Here is a 16471-nt window from a genome sequence, read left to right as displayed (position 1 = left end):
CACCTTTCAGTTTATCTTTGACAGATAAAAAACCCACCATCGCAAAAGTATTATTTGAAAGCTTGTCAAGTTACCAGTTGATTAGGTAAGTAATAATTCAACATAGCAATAACAACACTGATTTAGTGCTCTAGTGATATATAAATCACCAGAACAAAAAAAAGACTGTTCTATAAAAGGAAAGAGTCCTAAACGAAAACGAAAAAGAGAAAGGAGAAGATATCTTCAACACAACGAAAATGATTGAGGGACACGTGTCGTCACCAACCACCTTGCCAGCCTTATAAAAGCTTTTCCGACTGTCCCCCGACGGTGACCGTGAAAGACAGCCACGATGTTTCCAAACCTTTGACACCTGTCCTCTCGTCCCCACACACAATAATTTTATTAGTACTTTTGTGTTGAGCCCGCCCCAAAACGGTAACGTCACGTGCCCAACGTGGCCGCCACGTGGAATATGACATTACCGGCGTTTTCCTTGTATATAGCATTGCCTTGAGCTGCCCAACCCAGCCATGGGGCCTTATTAGACTTGGTTATGGGGACATAAACAAACAAGTGTGAACGGACGTGGAGTTCTTATGCACCTTGTAAACGTAATTAGGCCGGTGACGATTTTTGTCCGTCATTAATTATTATTCTATTTGTAACACCAACAAAAATCTATAAAGTTTTTTTTTAATGACGATTGTCTTTTTGTTTGCTGTGGTCTCGCAATCTTACAATAAGCAATATGTTCAAATCCCATATTTGACAATATGAAGTTAACCGCGGCGTTTTTAAAGATATTTTTGTGTGTTTTAAGCTGCACGTTTAAATGGATGATTGCGGAATGCAATGAATGCTAAGAAAATGTCAAAAATGTAGGTTGATGTATTCTGTTCATTCTATAAGTAAATAATTTTTAAAAAGATTCGTCTGTTAAACAATTTAAGTTATGATTATGAGACATTGAGTTGTATTATTCTATTTTCCGATATAGTTGATGTAAACTCAAAATATCTAAGTAATAATATTAAAGCGTATAAGTATTAATATAACATAAATGGCTTTGAAAATACGGCAAGAGAATCGTATTTGAGATAGAGATGTACCTATATAATTGTCATGTAACAAACAGAATAAAAGCTGTCTTGGAGAGCAAATCTACAAATATATATCTTTAAAATGAGGCCGATGGACAGCTAATGGTACCAATAAGTCCAAAGTTATATATCATTAAAACACTAGTCATCCCCACTAGGCAATAGTATTTTCAATTTTCATAGAGGATAAGATCACTTTACATTCTAATTTATATGTAAGTGTATCATTGAATAGTTTGCTTTAAGATATGGAGTTGCACTTTAATATCAGTCTAAACATAGTCATTATCATAAACACCTAGGAAAAATCAGTTACTAACGGAGCGAATTAATTTGTTTGATATAAAAACTAGCTTTTCACACTGCATAGTTAGCATGTGGTTAACTAACTTATAATGGTCTAATGATTCTGTAAAATTTATTCAATTGGTTATCATAAATGTCTCAAATAAGAATAATGTTTTTCTTAGCTTATGATGAAAAGATTTATCAGATTACTAATGAATTAATTTTGTAAACTGTTGGATAAATGTTAATAATATAATTAGAATTTAGAAATAACGATTATTTTTCTTACAACTGTTTTTTGTTTTTTTTGTTTTTGGGGTAGTTTAGCTGTACTAGTGAAGTCGTAGTAGTAGCCAAAGCTTTATTTTTTCTAGTCGCGTTGAAAAAATTATCGGTGCCTTTGTAAAAGAAATAATTTCCTCTTTCTTCGTCTTCATCTGGGATTATTCATCTCTCTTTCTCTGTATCAATTATTTTAAAGAAACCATTCGCTTCGACTTCTTCAATGGGGAGCAACATAATAATAACTCATGCGATTCTGAATATGTGATAGTCTCTCTCTCTTTCTCTCTCCCAATATAAAAAAGAGCGGTTTCGAATATCTTAGGTAAGAAGAGCGGTTTCTACTTCTTGTTATATACTCTTTTTTTTTTTTTTTTTTTTTTTGGTGTGGTCAGATTCATTGTCAATTTCGTATTTCTCCGATACAATTCTGAAAGATTCAATGCTGAATTAAGGGTTTTTTTTTAGCTTGTGCTTGTCTAGTTGCTGCTGTGCTGCTGGCTCCGTCCAGATTTTTTTGGTAAGTCTACTCTTTTCCTTTTTCTGTGGGAAAATGTTGCTTAAGGTTTTACCTTTTTTTCAGAGATTTTGTTTGGCTGGTTAGGGCAAGTTAAAGCATCCCTTTCCATTACTACTCTTCCTTACATTTTTTGCATAATTCTTGGTGAGCCTTTACTCAAAATCTTCCCTTTTTTTAACTCAACTTGCCCTGTGTAAATTCCTCCTTTTGTTAAAAAAATATTGTATTTGGTATATAACGTTTCATAGTGGAGAAAATATTATACGAATTGCAAAGTTTCATTCATGCTTTCACCGTGATTCCCTTCGAAACGCTTTCTTTTTATTTATTTTGCCAATTGAGTCCCTTTTCCCCCAGTTCTTCCAGTAATCAATCGAGTTGATTAGATAGCTTATAGCCTATTTATCTGAGAAGTGTCAAGGTTGGAAAAATCAACAAACTCTTTTACTTGTTTGTCAAACGGTTGTCATATTATTTACTTGTTTGTTTCTGCTTGGAGCTTGGTCTTAAAGTTTGATTGTTGTGAAGATTCGTGTAGATTAGATAGCCACGTTGAGTTATGAAGATGGTTTAGTCATGGCAGATGGCTCGTGACCTGGTTTTTACTTTATCCTTATGAATATCTAGTGGAGGAGAGGAAAGACTTGACCTGTTTTTTTTTTCCGGTTGGACATTAATTTTATCAACCTCTCCTTATTGCATTGTTTTTTTTTTTTTTTTTTTTTTGATTTGTAATCATTCTCCTCTTTTCTTCTAGCTTTCTTGATCATTTCATACTCACATATTGTTTCTCACAAGATTCATTGTGAAATCTTTTATCAAAATTTGGCACTTACACTTGTAGATTTTGTTGTGTTTGTAGATTTCTTAAGCTCTGTCAAAAATGGGATGCTTTGCATCAACGCCGAAAGAAACTGGTGGGAACAGGAGAAAGCCAACAAGCATCGGTGAGGTTTCAGTATATGTACCTGGTTTAAGGATACCGAGAGCTGTGGATTTTTTGCAGTCCATTGGCGATCAATTACCCAAGGCTCTAGTGGAACGCTTGACGGCTTTAAGAACACGTATAGTAGTGATGGCTAACCAAGAAGGACCTACTATAACAAGAACTAGGAGAAAAACGCAACATGGTATTTATATATATGTTTCTGAACATCTTTTTGTGTTTTCTAGCTTTGCCTGCTTTCTACTGTTTACTGTTTAGAACTCTTCATGACTATTGTTTTTTTGGGTATGGAGGTTCAACGCTCTCGGATCTCCATCAAGCTTTGGTAGACTATCTACCTGTTCTCTTGGGATTAAGTAAAGATGGTAATATATACTGTTATGTGTTTATAAGAAATAGATCTGTTTGGTTTCAGAGATTTATACTTGACCCTGCTGTATTTGTAATGTTCTTCAGGTAGCCATATACAGTTTAAAGTACCATTCAATTGGGTAAATCAGGAGGATGAGGAAGAGGTGCGGTTACTACCGAAGCAGTTTTTCTTCAAGTGTCATCATAATGTAACAGACTCTTACAATGTTTACTTTTAACCAGGAAACAGAGATGTCAAACGTTTGGTATGAAGTTTTATCCGTTTTGCATCTAATGGCAATGCTACAAATGTCTCAAGCCAATTTACTGCTTCTCCCTAGAGGTTCTAGTGATGGTCACAACCATCCAAAAGTATCAGAAGGTTAGGCTTCTCTGATAGTTTATCTAGAGGGGGATTTACATACATTCTGTTATGTTTTGTCCTGTTTTTTTCATTTGATGATTTTCCCTTTCTAAGTGGTAAATGAAATGTGATGGTTACGAACCGCAGACTGAACAGTGTTTTTTTTTTTCGTTATAGAAAACAGACGAGCTTCGATTGATATCTTCTTAAAAGCAGCTGGATATCTTGATTGTGCTGTTAAGAATGTTCTCCCTCAGTTTTCTGCTGAACAAAGGTTTGTAGATGAAAAAATGTTCCAATGTCATTTTACTCTACATTTGGATAATTCTTAGTTGATTCTAATGGCACAATCGTTGTCCTTGTTTTCGTTTTCTTACAGGAGAATTTTACCGGTTGACTTAGGGGAAGGAGTTCTACGGGCCCTTTGCTTGCAGGCACTTGGCCAGGTAGCACCTCTCTTTTAATGGATATGATTAAGCTATCCCATGGCATATAATTGTAGCTCATGTGGTTTCTTTCTCTCATTTAGGATCTAACATCTTTCATGTTGCTGATTATAGGGTGTTGATATCCAACTTGGCATGGCGATTGATAGCTCGAAGGCCACTCTTGCAGTGAAACGAAGACTTTCATGTGAAATGGTGAAATATTGGCAGCAAGTAAATTCCCTGACTCTTATCCAACTTCTTTGTCATTGAGGCATCGTCTATTGACTGCCCCCCCACTTATCTTGGGAACATCTGAAACTTTACATTAATTCTTCCTTTTCCTTGTCGTTGTGCGCTGAAACAGGCACAAGATAATCTAATGAATCTTCCATTAGCAAATGGTTGGGGAGAAAAGCATGGACTCTTTGTTAAGTGGAAGTATGTTGAAGCTAAGGTATTGTTTGATTCTTTCTTTCTTTCTAGCGCTGTCACTCCTTTCATATGTAAACTTGTCTGGTTCTTTTCAGTTATTGTCCTGAGCTATGGCCCTTCCTTGTAAAGTCTTTGTCTCTGTCTTTAGAAGACACAAAACTTCGGTTCTTGCTTATATGATCCCTATCATTACATTCTGAGAACCATGAGGCTTTTACCAGAATAGGCGATTAAGGTCCATTTATCTAATGTCTCGTTTCATCTTCTGGAATCTTTTGGATCAGGCTGCGGCTTACTACTATCACGGTTTGATTCTTGATGAAGGAAACACAGAGAAATCACATGGCATGGCAGTTGCTGCTTTACAAGCTGCAGATGAATGTTTCAAAGAAAGTAAGAAAGCATCCGAAGCATTCAACGCCTCTTCACCTACTTCAAGGTAATTTTTCTTTCTCTGTTATTCTGAGCTCTTGGGGTGAGAGGTTAGCGATAGTTTTGAAGATCTAATTTATTTGTTCTGCAGAACACCACCGCTTTTTGGAACAATGAAGTATCTAACCGAGAAAATCCCGAAAGACACTTCAAGTAAAGTCAGGATAAACCGTGATCTATACTCTTATGAAAAGTGAGTTTAAATCTGCCTTTCTTACTTTTGCAATAACATATAATAAAGCTCAGGATTTTTTTGATGTTAATCTGTAAAAATGCTCTCTGATTAACAGAATCATGGAGACAGCACCGACACTTCCTGATTTCGCATTGGCATTGAAACCAGATGAATATCAACTTCCTCTCGTTGAAGCTTCGTAGTCTGAAGATGCTCAAAGTGCTTCAAACCAAGTTTACGAGAGCAATCGAAGAGTAGAGATGTGTAAACCTTATAGAGCCAAAAAAATCAGTGGTTTCCAATGGCTGCCTGCAAAATTACGGGTTCGATGATCTGATCTCTGTTGTGTGTGAGATGGAAAAAAAACTTGTCAAATTGGGTTTGGATCAGTTTACATGAGAGAGATATCTTGGTATGTTAATGTAATAGTATATTTTTTCAATAAAGTAATATTCTTTTCCAATTCCAATATTGATAGTAATTTAAACCCAATTTGATATATATATATATTTTTTGGTCAATTTGATATATATTAAGACTTATCAATATATATATATATGTTCTTGGTGATGAAAGTTGGTGTGGTAAGACAAGGTTTTTTAACTTGGAGTAAAGCAGAATCTAGAGGAGATGGTTTCGATTCTTTCAGACAGCAACAAGACCAACAGCTTCCTGTTCGGTCTCCGTTTTTAGTTTTTTACTTTTAGGCTTTAGCCAGAGCCCAGAGGGCAATTAAAATATGTTATTTATTGAAACAGTAATGTGAATTTTCATTATTAAAAAAGAAACACGTAATTTATTATCTAACAAAAATTAGTGAACTTTGAGCAAAAATGAAAATTTAATAAAGTTTAAAACATGCTCGCGGTCGTGGAGAAATTATATTTAATGATTATTTCATGAGTAAAAATATTAAAAAAATATACTGATGATTTATCTTTTTGAGTTTTTTTTTTTTTTTTTTTTTTTTTTTACCAAAAGAGAATAATTCTTCAGTCTCTCTGCCCCGCGTTTGTTCTCAAATTTCTCCGAGAAGCACAACCTTCTGCGATCTTCTTCCCTCCTCTGTTTTCGTTTCCAAATCGTAAGCTTTCGTTTCTGTTGATTATAGACTTGTTGTTTCTTCGTCCCACTGATTTGTGCCAGTTTCAAAGTTAAGAGATTGATGAACCCCTAAATTGTTCCCCTTTCTAATCGTAATTGTACTGCTCCTTGAAATTTCAGTTTGATTCATCGTCATTGTAGCCTCGTAAAGTCTTAAGGTAGGTCAGGAACTTGAAAGTTTTATTGCATTGTTTAGATAAAACGGAACCCATTGATGGAATCATCCTGTCGAATTGATCGCGTTTCACACAGAAACCCTAATTTTGATTTCCATTATCACTTATGTATCAGATCAAACCACGCAATTGCTGACCATGCCTGTCCTTTACGAGCAAGATAAGCATGTCTCCTCCGCTATTTTGACCGGACAGGTAAGTTAGTAATCACAGTTTCAAATCAATCTCCATCTGTATTATCTTCGTCTTAAATTGAAGAACTTGGGATAAGTGTTTTGTTTTTCTTTGTCTTAACAGGAGAGAGGTGTGCTTAGATGCCAGGAACGGACCTCATTGCTTCATCACTGGAAGCTCAATAAGGAGCAGATAGAATTGGTGGACAAAGCTGGTTTTGGTTGGTTTCGGCTTATAGGATCGATTAGTTTGAACAATTCACTTATCTCTGCCCTCGTCGAGAGATGGAGGAGAGAAACCAACACATTTCACTTCCCTTGTGGCGAAATGACTATCACTCTCGATGAGGTATCGTTGATTCTCGGTCTTGCTGTTGATGGCAAACCTGTGGTTGGTGTTAAAGAAAAAGATGAGGACCCTTCTCAAGTATGCCTCAGACTTTTGGGGAAACTACCTAAAAGTGAATTGAGTGGTAATCGAGTCACTGCGAAATGGTTGAAGGAGAATTTTGCAGAGTGTCCAAAGGGAGCTACGACGAAAGAGATTGAGTATCACAGTCGTGCTTTTCTTATATACCTTATTGGGAGTACCATTTTTGCAACTACGGATCCCAGTAAGATCTCTGTTGATTACCTTATTCTCTTTGAGGATTTTGAGAAAGCTGGAGAATACGCTTGGGGTGCTGCAGCGCTTGCTTTCTTATATAGACAAATTGGTAATGCCTCCCAGCGGTCTCAGAGTATCATTGGTGGTTGCTTGACACTCTTACAGGTTTGTTTTCATTTGTCTGGTTCTCTGTTTATCTTTTAAGAGCATCATCTTCTCCCTTATTTATTTATGTCTGAGAGGTTCTTATCCAGTTGTGTTACTATTGTCAGTGTTGGAGTTACTTCCATCTGAATATTGATCGGCCAAAGAGAACCACCCGGCAATTTCCACTGGCACTTTTGTGGAAAGGAAGGCAACAAAGTCGATCAAAGAATGACTTGTTTAAGTATCGCAAGGCACTTGATGATCTGGATCCATCAAATGTAAGAGTTAAATTCATTGTTTTCTTATACATTTCTTTGTTTTGAACCCGTTATGATGTTTTGTTACCACTGAAATCTCTTTTAGGTTAGTTGGTGCCCCTTTGAAGGAGATCTTGACATTGTGCCACAGAGTTTTAAAGATAATCTACTACTTGGAAGGTCCAGAACAAAATTGATTGGTCCAAAAGTAGTAGAATGGCACTTTCCAGATCGATGCATGAAGCAGTTTGGTCTGTGCCAAGTTATCCCGGGAGAAGTTCCTCCGAGAAAAAACGAGAAAAACCATGACGAAGACTTAGTGGAAGATATGAACACAGCAGACGAAGAATGGATGAGACGAAGGGAAAACATTGTGGAGAATGAAGGAGGAAACGGTGATGAAAGTGAATATATGCAGTGGTTCAATAGCATCACAGTCCCGAAGCTTCACAGAGATACAAGTCTCGAAGCTGATATAATGAATGTGGTAAATGCATCTTCTTCTTCTTCGTTATTTATGCATAGTCACCTCGAAATTGCTTGTTAATACGATTTCTGTGGTCTTTTGTAGCAAGCTGCTATACTACAATTTGACGAGGTGGCCTCAACGTTATCATTAGAGGATCTACATCCAGAGGAGAGAGAAGCAATTGAAGAAGCAGTGATGTGTATGTCCAATGCCTTGAGAGTAGGAGATTGGTATGAGGCGTCAACAACAAATAAACGCAAGCGGAGAGAGGAACAACAACAAACGGATTGGAGCGAATGAAAAAATGAAGATCCTTCTATTGATTAGTTAGCTTCAGACATTCACTTAGAGAAAGAAGATGTGTAAGTCCCGTCCTCAGTTGAGTTTATCATGCTTTAACAAGCATTTTATATAACATTGCTAGTTGTTTGACATTAGAAGTAAGTAGAAATCTTGGTTTGGTATCTTAAAGAGTACTAAAGAAGAGGGTACATATATATTCAAGAGAGAGAGGTCATAAGTGTTTAAACTGTTGGCATGGCAGCTGCAGATTATTGAGAGAAATCAATATGTGCAATTAATTTCGTTACAGCGCAAACAAGAGCATTAGATGAGAAGATACTGTCACACGTTAATATCATGTCTGAAAAATTAACAAGTAGGTGTTCTAATCAGGGGTTGTATTGGAGTAGTCATTAATTCGCACATAGCGAGTGTTTGATGTTCCTCAGGAAACGAGATGCGATAAATATGGATATTTCATTGTACTCCTATGTTAGCCACCATTTATTACAAAAAAAAAAAAAAAACAAAACAAAAAAAAAGAGAAAAAAGATGAGTACAACTTCACGCATTAATTGAGTATTCAGCAAACAAAAAGTATAATTTTCCTAGAATGATGATGACCCCCAATTGCATAGTTTTCCCTAAACTATGCTGGTTTATGTGATTTTTGCATACAAGAACATGTAAGAACATTTCCAATTTTTGTGTATTACTATTATTTAGTAAAAATCGGTATTAAATTTAAGAAAGCAAAAGGAAGAAAAAGAGGAGAAGATGAAGTCAGCAAAAAACCCAGAAGGAAAAGTCAATTTTTGTCATTACATGACAACCTTGATAAAAAAAAAAAAAAAAAAAAAACCTTACTCGTGCCGGTTTTTTAAAACCTCATGTGAATTTTAAACACGCCGGACCATTTTAATAAACCGGAACTAATATCACCGGAGACATAAAAAAGAAGGGGTTTGGTATGAGAGCATTAGAGGGGGAGCATCAGAGAAAGAGAGAGAGAGAGAGATAAAGAGAGAGAGAGAGAGGGGGTTATGATGGGTTTTTAATTCTCTTGCTTCTTTCTCCATTACTACTACTCTAAGTGATTTGCTCTCTCTCTCTCTCTCTCTCTCTCTCTCTCTCTCTCTCTCCCTCTGTCAAAAAGAAACGCCATTAAAAACCCATCAGTATCAGTTACGCAATTTCTCAAGGGGGAGACAGGTAAGAAGAGAGAGAGATTTGGAATCTGCAATGAATGTAAAAGGAGCGAAAGGTGGGAAAGAGAGAGAGAGAGATGAGCAAATCAAAAAAAGCACTAATGGCGCTACTGCTTATGATGATAGGCTCGAGATGAAAGGTCCATCATAAGATCAAAACTTTTACTCTCCTTTCCAAGGACCATAATTACGGGTTTTTAAAATTTTTTGGGGATTTTATTAAATTGATTCTTCTTCTTTTGGCTTTTAAATAAAACCATCGTATACCAAATCTAGCCTTTTCTTCTCCCCCCCCCTCCCCCCTTAGAATATATATTTTCTCAGATTCTCTTCCGTTTCGTTTCTTCTCTTTTCTTTTTTTTTTTTTTATTCTCTTTTAGAGATCTTTTTTTGATTAAGGGAAGAAATAAAGTTTGAAACTTTCTTCATTTTGTTCCACTAGGTTGGGCGTTAATGGTTACTTACAGTTGTGTGATGGTATAGAGTTAGTAAGTTTACCCTTACTGATTTGGTTCAAAGGACGGGAGAGAGATACTGTTTTGTTCTGTCGACTCTACACTACACTTTGATGAACATGGAGTTTTTCGGTGACAGCCAAAATCACGACGGCTCTGAAACCGATAAGAAGAACAAGAAGAAGAAACGATTTCACCGTCACACTCCTCACCAGATCCAACGCCTCGAATCGTATTAGCCCCCTTTTCCTCTCCTTGTTTCATTTCTTCTTTTTGTTTTCTATTCTCTCTTCTCTGATGACATTGGTCTTTGTTTTCAGTACTTTCAATGAGTGTCAACATCCAGATGAGAAACAGAGGACTCAACTTAGTAGAGAACTGGGTTTAGCTCCGAGACAGATCAAGTTTTGGTTTCAAAACAGAAGAACGCAGAAGAAGGTTTTTGTTTTTGTTTTGTAAAGTTTCTCTCTTTCTTGCTTTGCCTCCATATGAATCTCGAACTTTTTGCAGGCACAACACGAGAGAGCTGATAATTGTGCACTGAAAGAAGAGAATGATAAGATTCGTTGCGATAACATTGCCATTAGAGAAGCTATTAAACATGCCATTTGCCCCAACTGTGGTGACTCTCCTCTTAATGACGACGCTTACTTTGATGAACAAAAGCTTCGCATCGAAAATGCACAGCTTAGAGATGAGGTTTTGTTTTTTCTCTGAGACCATTTTGTTGCATTGTGATTGCTTTTAGTGTTTTAACTTCCATTAACATTTCATGTTCTTTTTTTGGCAGCTCGAAAGGGTTTCGAGTATTGCTGCTAAATTCGTAGGGAGACCAATCTCTCATCTTCCACCATTGCTAAATCCTATGCATGTTTCGCCATTAGAGTTATTCCATAGCGGTCCTTCACTTGATTTTGATCTTCTTCCAGGAAGTTGTTCTTCAATGGCTGTACCTACTTTGCCATCTCAACCAAACTTGGTTTTATCAGAGATGGACAAGTCTCATATGACCAACATTGCTGTGACCGCTATGGAAGAATTGCTTAGGCTTCTTCAAACTAATGAGCCTCTATGGATCAACACTGATGGATCCAGAGACGTTCTCAATCTTGAAAGCTATGAGAATATATTTCCAAGATCAAGTACCAGTGGTGGAAAGAAGAATAACCTTCTAATGGAAGCATCTAGATCTTCTGGTGTTGTTTTCACTAATGCTTTGATACTTGTGGACATGCTCATGGATTCTGTGAGTCATATATAACCCATATCAAAGTTTTTTTTTTTGGTCACATTCGGTTTCTTATTTGTCTCATATAGGTTATCATTAATTTGCAGGTTAAATCAGCAGATCTTTTTCCTTCAATTGTTGCAGCATCTAAAACCCTTGCAGTGATTTCATCAGGGCTGCGTGGAAATCATGGAGATGCATTACATTTGGTAAAAATAAACACTATTTTCTCATAAAGATGATAATAGTTGTGTGAAACTTTTGCTTAGCTTTAGCTTTGGCTTGTCTTAGATGATCGAAGAGCTTCAGGTTCTTTCACCACTGGTAGCCACACGTGAGTTCTGTGTGCTAAGATACTGTCAGCAGATTGAACATGGAACTTGGGCTATTGCAAATGTCTCCTATGAGTTTCCTCAGTTTGTATCTCAATCTCGGTCATATAGATTTCCTTCTGGTTGCCTGATTCAAGATATGTCCAATGGCTATTCAAAGGTTTGGAACTGTTCTGTTTTGTTTCATTCTTTTAGCATCTCAAATCATTTTATTGTAACATTTAAGTATGCTCAACAACAGGTTACTTGGGTTGAGCATGCTGAATTCGAGGAGCAAGAACCGATTCATGAGATATTTAAAGATAGTGTTCATAAAGGGTTAGCTTTTGGAGCTGAACGTTGGATCTCTACTCTTCAACGAATGTGTGAGAGGTTCACGAATCTATTGGAACCTGCAACATCATCCCTTGAACTTGGTGGAGGTAACTAAAGGCATTTTTTTTTCAGAAATCTTAGTTGATCAGATAATTAAACCATAAGTGACCCATTTGAAATCAATCCAGTGATTTCATCGTCAGAAGGGAAGAGAAGTATAATGAGACTAGCTCACAGAATGGTAAGCAACTTCTGCTTGAGTGTTGGCACATCTCACAACACTCGCTCAACTGTTGTCTCCGGACTGGATGAATTTGCGGTCCGTGTGGCTTCACATAAGAGCCGACATGAACCAAATGGGATGGTTCTATGTGCAGCCACCAGTTTCTGGCTCCCAAACTCTCCACAAAACGTCTTTAATTTCCTCAAAGATGAAAGAACTCGGCCTCAGGTATTACATAGCACTACCATAGAAACAAGAATCATTTGGTGTTTTTAAAACTGATTAAGCGAGTGACATTATCTTTGTTTTTTCCTCTGTTTCGTTTTTAAAGTGGGACGTCCTCTCAAATGGAAACTCTGTTCAAGAAGTTGCTAATATCGCAAACGGATCAAATCCTGGAAACTGCATATCGGTTCTTCGTGTAAGCTTCCTCCATTTGACACTACACAGATTATTGAATTCTTGATTCTAATGATTGGTAATTTTTGTCTTTATCAGGGTTTCAATGCATCATCAGCACAAAACAACATGCTGATCCTACAAGAAAGCTGCATAGACTCATCAAGTGCAGCGCTTGTGATATACACTCCAGTGGATATACCAGCATTGAACATAGCAATGAGCGGTCAAGACACATCTTGTATTCCCATTTTGCCCTCGGGGTTCGCCATTACACCAGACGGAAGCAGCAAAGGAGGAGGAGGAGGATCATTGATAACGGTTGGGTTTCAGATAATGGTGAGTGGTTTGCAACCGGCAAAACTGAACATGGAGTCAATGGAGACAGTTAATAATCTCATAAATACTACTGTCCACCAAATTAAAACCACCTTGAATTGTCCTTCAACTGCTTGAGACGTCATTAAAAGCTAGTATTTCCCCATCTGATTTCTGAGAAGGGTCTTCAATGAGCAGAGAAGTGAAAGGTCTCATTAAAAGTATTTGTCTTCAATGCCTGCAAAGGGTGTAAGAAATCATTATTCTTCTGGGTATCTCTCTCTCTCTCGTTCATTTTTTTTGGGTTTCTTTTTTTTAATAAGTTTAGTGGAAAGTGGGAGTCAAGAACGCACCATGCACAAAAATGTTTTTTTGTATGGTTCGGGCATTGACTTCTGTTTGTTTTTTTTCTTACTTCTTTTTGTCTATTTACAACTACTAAGTTACTATTATTGGCTTATTGGTCTAGTTTATTTCATAGTTTCTCTAGCTATCGCCATTAATCTCTCTCTATTACTATTGACTATTGAGTTATAGTTTAGAATCTGATAGTATGGGTGGTGAGCTGATAAGTCAAACAATGGACTGGCAAGTTGAAGAGTTGTTGCCTTTGAGAATCAGAACCATTATAAATATAGAGAAATCAATTGAGCTGCAAAAAAAAATAAGTTAACAAAGCCTTTACCAAATACATCAAACGTATATGACTACATTATTACTAAGACTTTGAGACGACCATCAAATTGCTCCCCATTGCTTCACATTGTTCTTGAAGTGACCGTTCTATAAGAATCGTCTCTGTATATTCTCTCTTCTCCATCAATTTGAATTTGCACCTGAAAATCCTCTGGAGATGAACATATCCTCTCCAAAGCTGTTGAAACTTCTCTCATATCTGGCCGAGCCTTCCCCGCCTTCTTGAGACACCTCATCGCCAAATGTGCCATGGCAATTACTTGCTCAAGCTTGCAATCATTTCGTATTCGATCGTCGATGATATCAAAGAGTCTGTTCTCTTTCATTGCAAGTCTGAAATAATCTGCCAACCCTTTTATTTCTTGAGTATTCGAAAGGGTTATAACAGGCTTCTCTCCCGTAATAAGCTCCACTAGGACAACCCCAAAACTATAAACATCACTCTTTTCGGTGAAATGGCTTGACCCGTAGTATTCAGGATCCACATACCCGACTGTACCTGATATTAGCGTGGTCCAATGAGTATGATCTATAGTAACTGATCTTGAAGTCCCAAAATCAGAAACTTTGGCTCGGTACTTCTCATCTAGTAATATGTTTGTTGACTTGATATCTCTGTGATAAATTGGAGAACTCGCGGCAGTGTGAAGATAGGAAAAAGCTCCTGCAATATCTACGGCAATGCGCATACGTACACCCCATAACACTGTGTAGTCATCAAATTCTTCATGGAGATGTTGAAACAGGTTTCCATTGGTTATAAACTCGTAAACCAAAATAGGAACCTCTGTCTCAAGACAACATCCCAAGAGCTTCACAACATGTCTATGGTTGATCTGAGAGAGAATGATGACCTCGTTGATGAACTCTAGTAGTTTGTCTTCATCTACAACATTGGATTTCTTGACTGCAACGGATCTACCATCTACAAGCATACCTTTGTACACAGTTCCTTGGCCACCTTCTCCAATAATCCTGTTTTCGTTGAAGTTATCAGTGGCTTTCTCCAGCTCTCTCGAGCTGAATATTTTTGTTTTCTCAACTCTGCCTTGAGTTGTATGTAACTGTTGCTGCAACAGTAGTCCCCCATTACGTTTAAAGAATTTCCTCTTGCGCTTTGTCATCCTTTTTTTTTTAAGAATCTTTCTCAACCACCATATACCACCGCCAACCATTAAGACAAAAAAACCTGCACCTAATCCTGCAAACACCGCACAAACAAAAAAACTAGAGTTTCATCATCAATTTTTCTAAATATCTAATTTTTTTGTAGTTTGAATTTCGATATATAACAAATTCAGTGACTTACCTAACATTACTTCTGGAATGTGGTAGTCCATGCATTCATGACTTCCCGGCGTATTCTTACAAGTCTTGCGATATAAAATACTGCTATCCCAACAGGGATTGTGTGGTTTTTTGGCACACTCATTAACGTCTGCAAACGAACAAGTCATGATCTACTTATAAAAAGGAAATCGTGAATTTGTACTGAAATGATGGGTGAAGGAAACAGAAATCTAGAAGGAGCAATTAGCCAATTACTTACCTTGGCAGTCGTCTAGAAGGTATGGATTACCCTTGTACCCGCTAGCACATGCACAACTTGCATAATTGATCCCGGAAGCTGTGTGATTATCGCATGTGCATTTTGCTGATATCTTAATAGAGAGTCTTTTACTTCTATCGAACTCTTCTCTGTTTCGGCAGTCCAGTGACTCTAGGAACGAATGATTCTTAGTTTGGATGAACCATCCTAGGCTAACAGTAGCGTATCCATTTGAGAAAAACAGTTCTGGATTGGTTGCATTCCATAAAGTGTAGACTTCATCTGTTAAGAAGGCGACTTTGCATTCTCCTCCCTTTGTCAAGTTTCCATTACTAGTGTTCGCTATTGTGACACCAATGAGTTGTTGAGCACCATCAGGTGCTTTTGCCTGGCAGCATCCGTTCCCGTTGCAGATTGTGTCTTCTTGTTTTTGTGTCTTATTGCAAAACGGTATGTAGTTGTTAGGCAAGATGTTTTGAGTGTTGCTGTAGGAAGACTCAGAGCATCCAACTTTGTTGAACAAAGATATGCTCTGTGCGTTTATGCTTGTAGTGCAAGTTGACTCGCATCCCACCATACTTGGTTCTACATTTGTCAGCGACGCCTTGTTGTTGCAACCAACAGCTACGAGGTAGTTTTTGTCCCCAAAGAAAAAAGGAGAGGCCGTCAAATTCAAAGTCGATCCAAACTCTTCTCCACTGCTAGAACATCCCATGGATGCAATCGAACTTTTGACACGAATTGAAGAGAATTTTGGGGAACTAGCAAAGAGGTTATAATTGGCCACAGGAAGGAAAATATTTACAACCTCCATGTTGATTTTGGGAAGGAATGGGAGACTTTTCCCGGAAGTAGCATTTGGTCGACATTCGATTTTGTACCACTCATCGAGATAGCAACCGTCTTCGACTCCAAAGGGGAACGGGATCTGGACATCTCCACATTTGGGTGTACAAGAGCTTGAATGAAGGATGGGTAGAATTAGAAAAGAGAAGAGAAACAGGGAGGAGTAATTCTTGTTTCCGTTCATGATGCTGAAATGTTTCTTGTTAAACAAGTATGCATGGCTGAGACGGATACTTATAGGTTTATAGGGAAGGTTAAGTTTATCGTTTCTTTAGACCAGGTCTAGTACAATGCAACTTGTTTGTTATGTCCGAAACGGTGTTGGCCGTAGAAGAAATCAAACAGTGACAAATATCTGATAGCTCAAAACATCAAAAGTCAACT

At 37.4% G+C, this 16471-nt stretch overlaps 4 protein-coding genes across 18 annotated transcripts; 3 read left to right on the top strand and 1 right to left on the bottom strand.

The window, feature by feature from the left end:
• The first annotated feature begins 1660 nt into the window (after window positions 1-1660).
• Window positions 1661-5766, top strand: LOC104775907 (uncharacterized). Of its 13 annotated transcripts, none has more exons than XR_015595312.1 (14): window positions 1746-1980; window positions 2124-2175; window positions 2239-2319; window positions 3038-3305; window positions 3415-3486; window positions 3578-3636; window positions 3716-3854; window positions 4014-4110; window positions 4216-4282; window positions 4397-4495; window positions 4629-4718; window positions 4792-5135; window positions 5220-5321; window positions 5419-5766. XR_015595312.1 is itself a non-coding variant. In XM_087508610.1 (14 exons), the coding sequence occupies exons 4-14, from the start codon at window positions 3059-3061 to the stop codon at window positions 5504-5506; spliced, it is 1215 nt and encodes a 404-aa protein (XP_087364736.1). In that variant the 5' UTR covers window positions 1746-1980; window positions 2124-2175; window positions 2239-2319; window positions 3038-3058; the 3' UTR covers window positions 5507-5766. The 13 variants fall into 13 exon arrangements, 8 of the variants coding, with proteins under 8 accessions (XP_010498171.1, XP_087364741.1, XP_087364738.1 ...); XM_087508610.1 differs by having other exon boundaries at window positions 4981-5135; XM_010499869.3 differs by lacking the exon at window positions 2239-2319 and having other exon boundaries at window positions 1661-1980; window positions 4981-5135.
• A 467-nt stretch (window positions 5767-6233) lies between these two features.
• LOC104775906 (protein MAINTENANCE OF MERISTEMS) lies at window positions 6234-8834 on the top strand. Of its 2 annotated transcripts, XM_010499867.3 has the most exons (7): window positions 6250-6387; window positions 6528-6565; window positions 6699-6778; window positions 6881-7528; window positions 7636-7788; window positions 7874-8254; window positions 8339-8834. In XM_010499867.3, the coding sequence occupies exons 3-7, from the start codon at window positions 6722-6724 to the stop codon at window positions 8534-8536; spliced, it is 1437 nt and encodes a 478-aa protein (XP_010498169.1). In that variant the 5' UTR covers window positions 6250-6387; window positions 6528-6565; window positions 6699-6721; the 3' UTR covers window positions 8537-8834. The 2 variants fall into 2 exon arrangements, with proteins under 2 accessions (XP_010498170.1, XP_010498169.1); XM_010499868.3 differs by lacking the exon at window positions 6528-6565 and having other exon boundaries at window positions 6234-6387.
• A 644-nt stretch (window positions 8835-9478) lies between these two features.
• On the top strand, window positions 9479-13483 carry LOC104775904 (homeobox-leucine zipper protein HDG12-like). 2 transcript variants are annotated; one of them, XM_010499865.3, is made up of 11 exons: window positions 9479-9866; window positions 10169-10413; window positions 10502-10619; window positions 10692-10880; window positions 10972-11427; window positions 11517-11618; window positions 11701-11901; window positions 11983-12163; window positions 12245-12507; window positions 12611-12700; window positions 12778-13483. In XM_010499865.3, exons 2-11 carry the CDS (start codon window positions 10295-10297, stop codon window positions 13132-13134), a joined length of 2076 nt encoding a protein of 691 aa, XP_010498167.2. In that variant the 5' UTR covers window positions 9479-9866; window positions 10169-10294; the 3' UTR covers window positions 13135-13483. The 2 variants fall into 2 exon arrangements, with proteins under 2 accessions (XP_010498167.2, XP_087364731.1); XM_087508605.1 differs by having other exon boundaries at window positions 9503-10413.
• Window positions 13484-13515: 32 nt separating this feature from the next.
• On the bottom strand, window positions 13516-16286 carry LOC147946664 (putative wall-associated receptor kinase-like 13). The gene is made up of 3 exons (XM_087508604.1): window positions 15242-16286; window positions 15002-15130; window positions 13516-14893 (listed from the first exon to the last, which is right to left on the bottom strand). The coding sequence occupies exons 1-3, from the start codon at window positions 16269-16271 to the stop codon at window positions 13755-13757; spliced, it is 2298 nt and encodes a 765-aa protein (XP_087364730.1). The 5' UTR covers window positions 16272-16286; the 3' UTR covers window positions 13516-13754.
• Between the last annotated feature and the right edge of the window lie 185 nt (window positions 16287-16471).

This window comes from Camelina sativa, chromosome 3, assembly GCF_030686135.1.
Source record: "Camelina sativa cultivar CO46 ecotype springtype chromosome 3, ASM3068613v1".
NCBI classification, from domain to species: domain Eukaryota; kingdom Viridiplantae; phylum Streptophyta; class Magnoliopsida; order Brassicales; family Brassicaceae; genus Camelina; species Camelina sativa.
Note: the sequence above shows the minus strand (reverse complement) of the source record. Positions and strands in the feature narration are given on the sequence as shown.